The sequence below is a fragment of the Octopus bimaculoides genome, chromosome 19 (assembly GCF_046866305.1).
Source record: "Octopus bimaculoides isolate indiv1 chromosome 19, ASM4686630v1, whole genome shotgun sequence".
Classification (NCBI taxonomy): domain Eukaryota; kingdom Metazoa; phylum Mollusca; class Cephalopoda; order Octopoda; family Octopodidae; genus Octopus; species Octopus bimaculoides.
This window is the reverse complement of record NC_142946.1, coordinates 50,874,215-50,887,949: the sequence shown is the minus strand read 5'-3', so window position 1 is coordinate 50,887,949 and position 13,735 is coordinate 50,874,215. Positions and strand designations below refer to the sequence as shown.

The following is a 13,735-nucleotide window of genomic DNA, read 5'->3' as shown; positions in this document are numbered from 1 at the left end:
TAACAGTTCTCTGAATTTCCACCATCCTATTCTTATTCTAGCTATCACATTCTCTGTGCATCGTCCCCAACAACTAATTTAGTCCCCCTAGCTAGTAGAAGTTATCTATTACCCCTAATGAGCCACCAGTTTCTAAAATTTTTATGAATTCTGTGCATCTTTCACATATAAACACTATCTTCCCTGATAACTTTCTAGTTAATCTATTTCAACACTTGTGTATCCATAGCTTACACGTTCCTTCCTACAAATCAAACAAGGCCACCTACCTGAGGAAGGTAAAGACCTGTCAGTTTTCTTGTTTCATATATATATATATATATATATATATATATATATATATATATATATATATATATATATATATACATACATACACGTGTGTGAGTGTGTGTGTGTCTTTGCATCTGTGTTTGTCTCCCCACCACTACTTGACACCCAGTGGCAGTCTGTTTACTCTCTCCCCACCAAACTAAGCATCTGGGAAAAAGAGACCAATGGAATAAGTACCAGGCTTTAAAATAAGATAACTGAGGTCAATTTATTCTTCAGGGCAGTGCCCCAGATTAGCTACAGTCTAATGTCTGAAACAAGAAAAAGATAAAATATATGGAAATTATCAATTTTTTTTTTCTTTTTTACCAAATGATGTTACACAATAATGTGAATGCATAGCTTGAAGATTAGAGAATTACTCCAGGTTAAGCCACTACCCCCCTGCATGGAGAGGTCTCAGATCTAATAACATGGCCATATGGTTACAACATCTGAGAAAAGAATCACAGCACAAATTTTATGGTGAAGTTCAACTGGCGGGAGAGCAAAAGGAAGACCACAAATGAAATAGTTGGATGATATCTATAGCCTACATTGTTTTGGACAATATAATTGTTCAATTAAATGCACACATGACTCATTGAATTATAGAACTGTAATGTCAGTGGCTGAGTATTCCATAGACATGATCTACCCTTTACATAATTCCAAACTGAATCAGCATAAGAATATGTGACAAGGCAGGACCCTTAGATTATGGGTACAATCCACCTGACAAGATTCCACATAAATTCCTGCTTCACCAATTTCATTCCCAAGGCTTTGGATCAACATGAATCTAGAGTAAAGAACATTTTCCCCCAATGCCACTCAGTGGGATCAAATCCAGGATCTTGCAATCTCAAAACAAATATTTTAACTCCTTAACCATACCTGCATCGCACATCTGTAACCCAAAGGAATTTCCTCCAAACCAACATTTTCCTTCTAACACTGAACATAAAGAACCTCATCAATAGGAATAGTCTTGGAGGAGTGTACAGAGGCCATGCATGAACACTACTTCTCCTCTTCAGAGTAAAAATAAATTACACTCCTGCTGAATAGATATTTAGTGGTTAGGGTGTTGCACTCAGGATCGTAAGATTATGGTTTTGAATCCCAGACGAGGCGGTCAGTTGTGTTCTTGAGCAAAACGCTTCGTTTCACATTGGTACTCAGTTGTAAATGTGTAACCTTGTGATGGATTGGCAAGAGGGGGCAAGTCGATTACATCGATCCCCAGTGTTTGACTGGTACTTTATTTTATCAACCCCCGAAAGGATAAAAGGCAAATTGAACGTTGATGGGATTTGAACCCAGAACGTAAAAAGAGCTGAAATTTAGTGGGTGAAAAATAGTTGATTATATTGAATCCAGTATTTAAATGGAATGTTCAAACTACTACTTTATTTTATTGGCTCAGAAAGATGAATCTAAAATTGATGTCAACAAGATTTGAACTCAGAATGTACAGATCCAGAACAAATATGTTATTTTGTTTTATATTCCAACAATTCTACTAATCCTTGATGGTTTCAAATTTTGGCACAAAGTCAGCAATTTTAGGGGAAAAGTAAGTTGATGACAACAGCCCCAGTGCTCAACTGGTACTTATTTTCTTGACGTTGAAAGGACGAAGGGCAAAGTTGACCTCAGAACGTAAAGAGCCAAAAGAAATGCCATTAAACATTTCGTCTGATGAGCCAACAATTCTGGCAGCCTGCTGCCTTAATAGCTTTAAAGTTAGGCACAAGCTCAGCAAATTCAGGGGAGAGTAAGTTGGTTATAACAACCTCAGTATCTAACAGGTATTCATTTTACTGATCCCAAAAGAATGAAAGGCAAAGCCAACCCCAGCAGAATTTGAACTGAGAATGTAAAGAACAGGATGAAGTACCACTAAGCATTTTGTCCAACACACTAACAATTCCACCAGCTTGCCACCTAAGTTTATAACAGTAACTTCTAACATAGACTCAAAGCCAAAAGTCTGTGGATTGAGAAAGGTCAATTATATCACACACACACACACCCCACCCACCTCTGCCCCTCAAATGATGAAAGGCCAAACTGACCTCAGTGTAATTTGAAACTAAAACATAACAGTTTGTCTGACATTCTAATGATTCTACCAATTTGTCAAGACATCGATTGGGGGTGGGAGCTGGCATATTGCTGATGAAGCTCTAATGATGGCAATGAGGGTCTTTGCTTTTGATATATTTTTTTTTAGTAGGAAAGAAGAAAGAAACTACTTACAATTAAAAAAGCATGCACCTAGATCCATACTTAAGAGTTATGGTATGTTTTCTTTTATTTAGCTGCCATGAAAGAAAAAGTAACCTTATGTACTATGAATACATTTGTGAGAAGAGTAATGAGTCAGGAAATGTAGTATGAGGGACAAGGTGTGATTCACTTACCTCTCAGGTTCTCTTGCAGCATCAACTTTCAGGCTGGGTTACATCTGAAGGCGCTGTACCTGCTTAAGCTATGGCCAAAACCTAACAGCAAATTCCCTCTAGACCATACAGAGGTTATGTTTGCTCAAGGCCAAGCACATTTTTGACAGATTGTGATGCACATTTACAATCAATGTGCAAATTCAAGACAAAGGAACACACAGCTACACTGTGAAGTGGTTGGTTTTATGAAGGGCTGTAGAAACCATGCCAAAGTAGACAGTGGAGTTAAGTACAGTCATCTGGCTCACTGGTTCCTGCCAAACTGTCCAACCCATGCCAACAAGAACAAAGGGATGTTAAATAAATGATAATGATATCATCATCATCGTCGTTTAACATCCGCTTTCCATGCTAGCATGGGTTGGACGCTTTGACTGAGGACTGGCAAACCAGATGGAATCTCCACTTCTAGGTTGGGTCCAGTCTGCAAATATTCTATACAGCCCTAATCAGCGAACAGGTAGTCCTATGTCTGCAGTAGGTAGTGCCTGAAATGCAGGCAAGGGCAATATAATTTGTGTCTTGAATATCAAAAAATTCCCAGGTTAATCAAGTCATTAAGGGTTCATCCACTTTCATTTATATAGGACCTCAAATGTTCTGTTCAATTATCCTCCATTTAATTTCGTATGAAATTCCTTCATCCTCAAGGTACCATACATGGATGGCCAATGACATAATGTAATGTTTTTCTGGGACCCTAAAAGAGGACCTGTGGTTGTACAGGTGTCACTTAAAGGTAGTTCTAGCCAAGCCAATGTATCTCTGAACCTGAGTTTTAGCTGTTATTGCCTCTCATGTTTTCTCCATTGCCTGGGTGTGAAGAAGTTGTTGCTGTTGTTGGATTTACCATCAGTGTTGTTATCACAGGGGTATGAGTCCGGCAATGCTGCTGTTGTCATTGCTATTGTAGTAGCCACCTTCAGCCACAGTGTTGATGTTGCTGCTACTGTTGCTGGAGGTGTCATGGCTATTGTTGGTGCTGTTAATTCTGCTGCTATTGCTCTAGTTGTTAGTGCTGGATACTACCACAACCTCATATACAACTCCCTTAGCCTCATGTTGGTCTCTGCACTAAGCAGTCATTGTATTTCTTGCATGAGCAACCAGCCTCTTGCATCTCGTGGCTGTGTGTCAATATTCTTTCCATGTTGGGTGCATAACTAAAGGAAACTCTGAGGTTAGGCCTCTTGAACAAACATCCATACTCGAGCGTGTGTGTGAAGGGCTTGTCTACAAAACATAAGGAACATTCTTCCCACATAAGGTTTAACGTTGAGTGAGAAGGGTGGGTCAAACCAAATGACATTCCCAAGGTGCTTCCTTTTGTGAGTGCTAGGGCTCAGTATATAAGAGATGTGGTTCTTAAGCCTACTGTATGCTAGAGGCTCGCTGTAATAGGGAGCCATAGCAGCCAAAATTTCTTGATTTGAGGACAAGTTCAAGATATTTTTGCTGACACCCTTCACTAGATTCCTGAACATGATAGGTGGGTGGCAGAATGCTGTGTTGATGTAGGGCAGCCTTTTGTTTGGATTGCAGTAGGGCTTGTATGCACTGGCGCCCAAGTTTAGTGTGACATCTATGAAGTTTACGATAGTGAGGTTGGTGTCAGTTGTTATTTTGAGTCCCATGGAGCCTAGGGTGCTAGACAGGTCCTTTCTAAGTTTATCAAGGGTGTGCCCATTGGTTCCTGTAGAGATGGCCAGAGTCCAAAGAGGACTAAAAGGAACTTCTATCCTAAGGTATTCAGAATGTATAGCCTAATGAGGTCAGAAATGTCAGCACTGTCATAGGCTCCTATCACCATAATGAAGGAATCCTCGGGGTCAGACTGTTTGACCCAGGTCAACCTTTATTGAACAGCACTATTTTCCTGGCATGTAAGATGGCATCTATGTCTCTATCATTAATATCAGTGAAGCCCTGAGCAAAGGAAAGTACTTTGATCAGTAACTCTTGTGATATAGATGGGTAAAAGTCAACTAAGTCTAATTAGGTGAACCCTGCTCTGCCCTGCCTCTAGTTGCTTACCAACCACATGGTTCCAAGTTCAGTCCCACTGCATGGCACCTTGGGCAAGTGACTTCTAGTATAGCCTCAGATGGACCAAAGCCTTGAGTGGATTTGGTAGACAGAAACTGAATGAAGCCTGTCGTATGTATGTATGTATTTATGTTTGTATGTATATATATATGTGTGTGTTTGTGTGTCTGTATTTGTCTCCCACCATTGCTTGACAACCAATGTTGATATGTATAAGTCTCTGTAACTTAGCGGTTTGGAAAAAGAGACTGATAGAATAAGTACTAGGTTTACAAAGAATAAGTCCTGGGGTCGGTTTATTTGATTAAAGGCAGTGCTCCAGCATGGCCGCAGTCAAATGACTAAAAAGAATATATATATATATATATTAATTTCCCATCTACCAACTCCACTCACAAGTCTTGCTCTACAGAGTCTGGAGCTAAAGAAGAAGACATTTGCCCAAGGTGCCACACAGTTGGTTTGAACCTGAAGCCAAAATGTTGTTGACCAAGTTTCTTAACTACACAGCCACGCATGACTACAACATAAAAATAATAAGAATACTTACTGTTAAGGTCGGTCGATAACCTTCGTCAAGCTGTCTACTCAAGTCAAGTCGGTAATATCTCACTTCTTCATTAACTTCAATTGTACCAATGAGATCAGTCCTGTAAAATGAATTATGAATCTGACAAACACTGGAATCATATTCATCATCATTTTAATGCCTGCTTTTTCCATATTAATCAGAGATTTATTGAGGCAGGTTCTTCTACAACTGAATGCTCTCCCTGTCATTAACCCTTCTTTGATTCTGAATATTATTTTCATTTTTTCTGAATGAGATGCTAATCCATCACAGAGTTAATAATCCCTAAGTACCACTGACAAACATTCTCAGCTGAGTGTGCTGGAATAATGTGAAATGAAGTGCCTTGCTCAAGAACACAATGTAATGGCTGGGCTGAGAACTGAACATACAATCCAACAACCATCCTAACTATTAGGCCCCATAACTTCATTATTCTCAGTAAACCATAAATAAATAAAATGAAAAAATAACAAAGGATGTATGCAAAAGGATGTTGTATTGCAATCCTATTTGACACATATCAATAATGGAAGGAAAAGAATCAGCCAAAATTTTAAACCAATCATGCAGATGATCATTGTAGTGATGATGGTAGTGATGATTGTGACAATGATGGTGATTCATAGAAATTAAACATTTCACCTACTCTTCCATGTATGCATCAGGATTTGTACCAGTTGCCATATCTGACCATTTTACAGTCTGCTCGGATGGGAAGGCACCAGTTACTGAAACGGTTAATAATAAAAAAAAAAAATGAAAAGACAGACAGAAAAATTTGCTTTGAGAAACTGACTAAAGTGTAAGTAAAGAAAGCAGGTATGCCTTGTCATAGCTGTTAAAAAGGTTTGTTCACAATTATGTACTTTTGGGTCAATCACAAGGCATGGCACCTTGGGCAAGTCTCTTCTACTGTAGTCTTGTAAATAGATTTATTAGATGGATGCAGAAAGTAGCCTATCACATATGTGTCTGTGCATACGTGTGTGTATATATATATATATATATATATATATATATATATATATGTGTGTGTGTGTGTGTGTGTGTGTGTGTGTGTGTGTATATATATATCTGTGTGTGTTTGTATTTGTCCACCACCACTGCTTGAAATAAGAAATAAGATAGATAATGGTGAATTAAACAAAAATAACAAAAAGACAAAAAGCACCAAAGAAGGAAAGAGATACAGCAATTAACAAAGAAAGAAGTGAATGAATGCAAAGAAGGAAGGAAGGAAGCTGGAAGGATGCAAAAAAGCAAACACGCGAAAAAAAAAGGGAAGATGTATATATTTAAGAGTTACCAGAATCAAATGAATAATAGGAACGGCCAGCCATCACACAGGTCTTTTAATGAGCTGATGGGGGGAAAAACAAATACAATATAAGTCAATAAACACAAATGAGTTGTACATAATGTTTCTAGTGGCAGAGGTGCTTCGAAGGCTGAGTGATCTGAAAGACCTACCACAAATGTCACCCCCAGAGATGTGGGTAAAATTCATCAGCTTGTGCATGAGGAATGTTGGAGGGCAGTCAACGACATTGCTGATGTTGTTGTTGTTGTGATGTATGTGTTTGTGCAGGCAATCCTAACATCCGAATTGAACATGCAGTCTGTTTATGCCAAGCATGTCCCCTGCCTGTTGATTACTGAGCAGAAAGAACATTGCATCCAAGTCTGTTCAGACTCCATGCCACTGATGACCCAACTTTCATGTCAAGGGTCATCACTGGTGACAATAGTTGGTTCTATAGATACAACCCCAAGATGCAGGCAGTCATCACAATGGAAGAGCCCTTCTTCTCCACAACTGAAGAAGGCACGACAGAGTCGCAGCTCAATCAAGAGTATGCTCATCTTTTTTTTTTCAACTTCCACAATATTGTGCTTCATGAATTCATCCCTCAGGGCCAGACCATCAATTGAGAGTTCTACTGTGATGTTTGGAAGAATTCGAGGGAGGACGTTCGACAAAAGTAACAGATCTGTGGAGCACAAAGAATTAGATTCTGCATGACAACACATCCTGTCACCAAGCTCGCCTCACTTGTGAGTTTCTTGCCAAACACAACATGGCATCATTTCTGCACCCACCCATTTCACCATTTTGGCACCTGCGGACTTCCATCCCTTCCTCAAGATGAAGATACAGCTCAACATTTGCCATTCTAATGCTGTTGTCAAGATCAAGAGCAAATCTTAGGTCCTTGACTTGCTTATAGAAAACGACTTCCAGGTCAGATTTCAAAAGGTGAATTAATATCCTAAACTACCTTGGTTAATGCTCCTCACCCAGGTGAGAAAGAAAAAACTCCTTCTAGGATCATAGCCATATATATGTAGATATCACACACACACACACAAAGATATACCCATAAAAAGCCACACACAAGTATGTGTGTCTGAATACAGACACCTGTTTTTGTCTACTAAAACTTTAGCATTATGGTTAGTCAGTGTGCACTCGCTTTACCTTCGCCCATTTTATGATGTGATAGACAACAGAAATAATTATAAAACAATAGAGTACATATGTTTAAGGCGTATGCAAGTTTTATAACTTTCATTTTTGTTTTCAGTTTACAGAGAAAACTTATATAACATATAACTCAGTGGCTATTTGGGTCCAAAAGTTGAAAAATGGTTCATATCCAAATTGCTGACTCCACATAAATTCTGCTAAGAAATCAACCAAATCATTACTATGTACTTCATGAGTTGATTTTATTTTGTTTTTGCATGAAGACCACATTGAATCAACATGGTTTGTGGTACAGTGTGACAGTGGATCAACAAAATTAATGGTATGGTTTACCGTCAAATGTTTATATAATGTCTTTTGTGACAAACTTTGATATGCTTTCCGTTATCAGAATATTTAATGCTTCCTGACAATATGAATTCATTGATAATTGGGAGCAATGTTTCGGCAGTTTGGTCTTTAACTGGTACTAAAAAACCAAGATTTTGTGAGGGGGAGTGTTCTCCAAATACCCACTGATGTTCACTGATGTTTTGCATCATTGTTTCATCAATTTCCACAATAACCTGTGTACCACCTATTTTTTTTTGGGGGGGGGGGAGATATTTTAGAAAATGAGCTACACAAACATCATGACAGAACTGATTCCAGTCTGCATATGTTGTGGATGAGGTTATCTCACATTGCGCAATTCCTGCTTCACTACTAAGATCTCTTTCTTTTCCAACACTGATGCACCATAAATGAATAAAAGCTATTATTTGCCAGATTTCCAACTGACTTTTTTCAAAAAACGAGCCTTTCTGCATGCTTATAGTTTTGCGACAAACAGTACATCTCCAAGTTATTCTATCAATTGAATGGGTATATAACTTCCATTAACACAAGGTACTCCTCAACAAATTTCTTGTCTTTATACTAATCCAAATTTTCTACACCAGTCAATGGCCTTTTCCGTTGTTCCCAAATCTCTTCCGAGACGAAATAAGGTCATAACATTAAAAATTCCACGTTCAGGCACAAAATATGACATTCTATATTAGTTATAAACTGAATTTTAAGAAAAAAAGATTGTGAACAATTCGCTGGTGATATTGTCGGGCCCCTCGTATCATTAATAATACCTGACCGGTAAAAGTAAGTTACCGCCCCTTGTATCGTGCAACATGTGTTTATATTAGCAAGTGCCCGTTTTCCGTTTGTTTTATTTTGTAGTATAAAACATTTAAAAATAAATGAATCTTCGTAATTTTTTGCATACTTCGTTTAATTTGTATATATTTTTCCATTTTCTTTTTTTCTTTTTTTTTTTTTACAATTAAGCGTCAAATTCGAGTTGTGTGAATTATCAGAAACTCCACACGGATCCAAAACAACAGCAAGTATAACACTAAATGTTAATGAGTGTTTTTGATTGATTAGCCATCATTTCGTGGGGTATGAAAATATTTTGAAAATCATGAATTTGTGTTATGGCACTATCATGCTATTAGCTGTCAGAAGTGCTGGCCGGAGCGAGCTATATGTCTGTCACGGACAGATACTTCACTAGCAGGCAGTGAGCACTTTCACTTCTGACAGTTAATAGCATGATAGTGCCTGTGTTATATATCTAACAAGTTTGAAAACCGACGCTGGAAAAAAAAAAAGGAAACATGACTGAATAATAAATAAAATGATCAAAGTTAAAAAGATTTATGAACAGCGTGAGTGAGAGATAGAAGAATTGTATATTATAGTGTCTACACAAACACATCAGAGTGTGTGTGTGTATATATATATATATATATATATATTCACACGCACATATATATGTATGTATACACACACACATGATTATGTGTGTATATGTGCAACTTACTCGTATCTAGTAACACACTACACGACTCAAAACTTTTATGTAGCTGTTTTTGTAGAAATAACAAAGTGATAATACATGTTACCTTTAATCTTTTCGAAGAGAATTGACTTGGAAGGTACTTCGTATGAAGACTGTCCAAAGCACAACCAAGACCAACCGACAACAGAACGCCTAATGAACGCTGTTACGTAAGGGGGAGGAGGGATAGGACGAACCGAGGCGGAGGTAAAGACCCACACCCACTTTAGGATTTTTTTTTTTTTTTTTTTTTCCAGGAATCCACTATATCGAGAGCGGAGATTCCGAATCTGAAAAAAAAAACCGCCTTTCAAAATTTAAATTCCCCCCACTCAATTTCTTTAATTAAAATTTTTTTTTTAAATTTGTTTTCGCGAAATACGCAGAAAAATCCTGTGATTATGATTCTGAAAAAAAATTTTTTGTAAAATTACAATTTTTCAAAGAAAAAATATAAATAAACCCCCCTCCCCTTCGCCCTATGAAGGAAGTGAAATGAAAGTTTTGTTTTCTCTACTAACGTTTTGCGCATGCGTAGAATTATACTTAAATAGCAGACGCCGCAAAAAGTTCCTAAATGGAAAACCTGACATACTAGGAACACGTTTTCAAAATCTTAATACGAATTTAACCCCACACTAATTTCTTGATTTTTCACTTATTTTAGAAATATTTTTGGCGAAATACGAAGAAAAAGGATCTTTTCCTTTTCATGGGCAGCTCGATTAATTAATTTTCTTTAACTAAACACTTTGAAACTTCGTATACTGGTAGAACGTGTCATATAGAACATCTTTTACTCTTAGCGTTGTTAGAAAAAATTCTATTCACGAAGTTATTTCGTGTTAAAGTTGTCGTATTTCGGTGATTTCAACCAATCAATGACGTGTATTCAGCTGGCTAAAATTACTGCTGTTGTTTGTCAACAACTATCGGCGGTGTGTATTTCGTTTGTAACGGGTGAAATTTGTAGGAAAATGATGATTTTCACTTGCTGGGTGCTTCACAATTCCATACATAGTTCATGGAAGGAAAAAGGTTAGGATGAGTACAGGTGCCAGAAGGTCTTGAGCCGAAAGACTGACAAACTGTGACGGTGAGAGGCTCGCTATTTATAACATACTGTCATCTCAAACTGGGGTTCAAAAAAGACTGTCCCACGATTGGTTGGGTTGCATCTTGGCGCGCAATAGAGCAAGAGACAAATTGCGCCAATACCAACCAATCAGAGTGGTGAACACAACAGGGTACAAAGGTACGGCCGAAGGCTAGCTGTTATCCACTATGTCCGACGGGCAGGTTATGATAAATCCAAAAGCATGCGAAGTAAAGTTAGTGTTTGTGTCCTCTTCATTGTTTAGTAGTAATTACAGAGAGAGATAGAATGATGTAATAGAACAGAATTAGAGCTAGAGTTGTAGGGTTGTCTTACAGTTGCTGACAGTAAACTTCATTTCTCCCTCTGACCAAGGTTCTAGCTGGTCAGCCAGACTTCGTTCTCACTGAGTTGTTACCGAAGTGACTTTCTTTTGCTTTCGGGTTCTTGTTTTTATAACTATTCAGAAGGATAGACAAATCGTTGAGAACAATGGGCTTCGTTGGTGGTACTATGATATCTCTATTCTAGCTTTTGGTGAAGTAGAAGAAGTTATAAGGGTCAAGATATTATTCCGGCCTAGCTAAGGCAATCTGGCAAATGTAAAACTGCTGTCAAAGAATAACCATTGTTCCACCGTGAGAAACATTCTGTTGAACAGTTAATTTAAATTTGGCTATGGTGGATCGAATCCACTTCATGCTTGCAAGGTCCACTACATCACTCCCCTCGGCAGTGAGGTTCTGGGAAAGAAAACGAACGATCGAAGGAGACAAAAGAAGCGCATGGCTGAGGAGAAATTTTGCATATCAGGTGAGAGGAGTTTTCTATTCAGATTAATACGAATATCGGTGTCGCTTTGCGCGCCAAAATGTATGCAGTCAGTGACTGAGCAATACAGCAAATAAGCGCGTGACGGCGTATACAGGAGTGCAGGTGCACGTTTCGAAATTGTCTGTCAAATAAGCTGAGGTGAGCGAGTGAGTGCGTGTATTCTCAATCCGTGATACGAAAGATCTTCCTGCAGGGTTGCAGTGTGTGAAATGCGTCTGGTGCTGTTGTCGTGGTTAATTGCTGAGTTAGCAAGAACGAGAGTGTAGCATGCTGGGGTGATGCAGAAGACAGATAATTTTCTCTGTTAATTACGTGACCAAACGGGGGTCTAACAGGGAGAAATTATGTCTAAACATGAGCGCAGAGCATGAGAACATCCGACGTGCTTTGAGTCGGGAGAAGAATTGAGCTGGCGCAGACGTGTTGCAAAACAAGGCGGTAGATGCATAATAGAGATGCATGTGCATGTATGCAATAGAGCTTGCAAGGCTGAGGTAGTAATGCGAGTGAATTGATTCAGATACAGTGTACAGTATTGAATATGCCAGTGATTAATGTACCTTTAGTGGAAAGTGGGTTATACATCATTAGATGTATACCTGACTTTCCTATATAAAATCAAGAATTAACGGAACGCTGAACTCCAGACTATCAACACAAACAACATTTATTCAAGGTGGAATATATACATCTTTAGCTCTTGTTTGTTGAGACGTCTTCTGTGTGTGTGAGCATGGTTGTTGGGACGTTGGTATGTAGATGTGAGCGAGCCGTCTAGCGTAAGTTCGAAAGATGGAGAGAGGCAGCTAAACACGTCCTTGCTCAATCGCTGGCCAGCAAGAAAGAGACAGATCAAAGCGGGAAAGCTTGGTTGTTGAATTCCACGCATGCGTGAGACTACGCATGCGCACAGCGTTACTACAGGGCTCCCTTGCCAGTGCGGAACACACGATAATATAATTCAGTTGGAACGCCTGAGGCAGGATGGCTACTGAAAACCACCCACAAGATGTAGCACAAACACACACAAAGAAAAATGAAAGAAATGAAATGTACACTCGTGTGATACATGCATGCAATGTACAAATTGAAGGAATGAAAGAAAAACATGCAATATGGGCAGTAAATGCCACCTAGTAAAAAACAAATGAGACAATGAGAAAACAAATCGTGATGACTACTGTCCAGGAACTGGAATCACGGAATGTGAAAGTCTGAGTGTTTGTTTTTACTGAAAGGAAAGAAAATGTATGAGTGCACAAGTGTGTGTGTGAGAAAAAAAAACACAGAACATATTAAAAGTTACACAAGGAAATTTGGAATGTTAATACGCAGGAAGTCGTGGTCAGTGAGCAGAGCTATAGTTGAGCATCAATGCGAGATTGCGACCGGTTACCTGGTACGGAATATCCAATTCGGCTAGCTCTGACTGTTGTGCGTGAGTGGATAAATTCCACTCCACAGTGAAGATAAAACCGAGTGTGTTTATATGGTGTGTCCCTGGTGGTGGGGTTGTTGGCGCACGACATTGTGGTAGACAGTACATTGATGGTGAAGACGTCGGCGGAGGAACTGTAATATAGCTGTTCTGTATGTGTGGTGGTAATGATATTGACGGTGGTAATGATGTCCTGTTGAAACTTGGCGACGTCGGGGGAAAGCTTGGTTGTTGAATTCCACGCATGCGTGAAACTACACATGCGCACAGCGTTACTACACACCAATTCACACAGCTAAATTTGTTACTGAATAGCATGAGGAACATTCTAGTGAAGTTGAACATCTTATCTGGCCACCACAATCCCTAGATCTCAATATTATTGAACATTTATGGTGCATTTTAGAAAAAATAAGGAGTCGATATCCTCCAGCATCATCACTACAAGAACTGGAGACTGTTTTAGCTGAAGAATGAACAAAAATTCTTTTGGAAACAAATCAAACTTTCTACGAGTCCATACCTCATAGAATTCAAGCTGTAATTACTGCCAAAGGCGGTCCAGTTCCATATTAGAATAAATTTGTTTGAAATTTT

The 13,735-nt window shown here is 38.7% G+C and overlaps 1 protein-coding gene across 2 annotated transcripts in view; it reads right to left on the bottom strand.

Annotated features, from left to right (window-relative positions):
* LOC149131867 (uncharacterized) overlaps positions 1–11,677 on the bottom strand; it is a 13,990-nt gene extending 2,313 nt beyond the window's left edge. The window contains exons 1-5 of one of the 2 annotated variants that reach the window (XM_089337678.1): positions 9,835–11,677; positions 6,710–6,763; positions 6,050–6,131; positions 5,380–5,479; positions 2,578–2,639 (exon numbers count right to left, since the gene is read on the bottom strand). In XM_089337678.1, the coding sequence (XP_089193804.1) occupies positions 2,580–2,639; positions 5,380–5,479; positions 6,050–6,131; positions 6,710–6,743 (276 nt within the window). In that variant the 5' untranslated portion in view covers positions 6,744–6,763; positions 9,835–11,677 and the 3' untranslated portion in view covers positions 2,578–2,579. The remainder of the gene's footprint in view (positions 1–2,577; positions 2,640–5,379; positions 5,480–6,049; positions 6,132–6,709; positions 6,764–9,834) is intronic. The other variant, XM_089337677.1, reaches the window with a different exon arrangement.
* Positions 11,678–13,735: the final 2,058 nt, after the last annotated feature.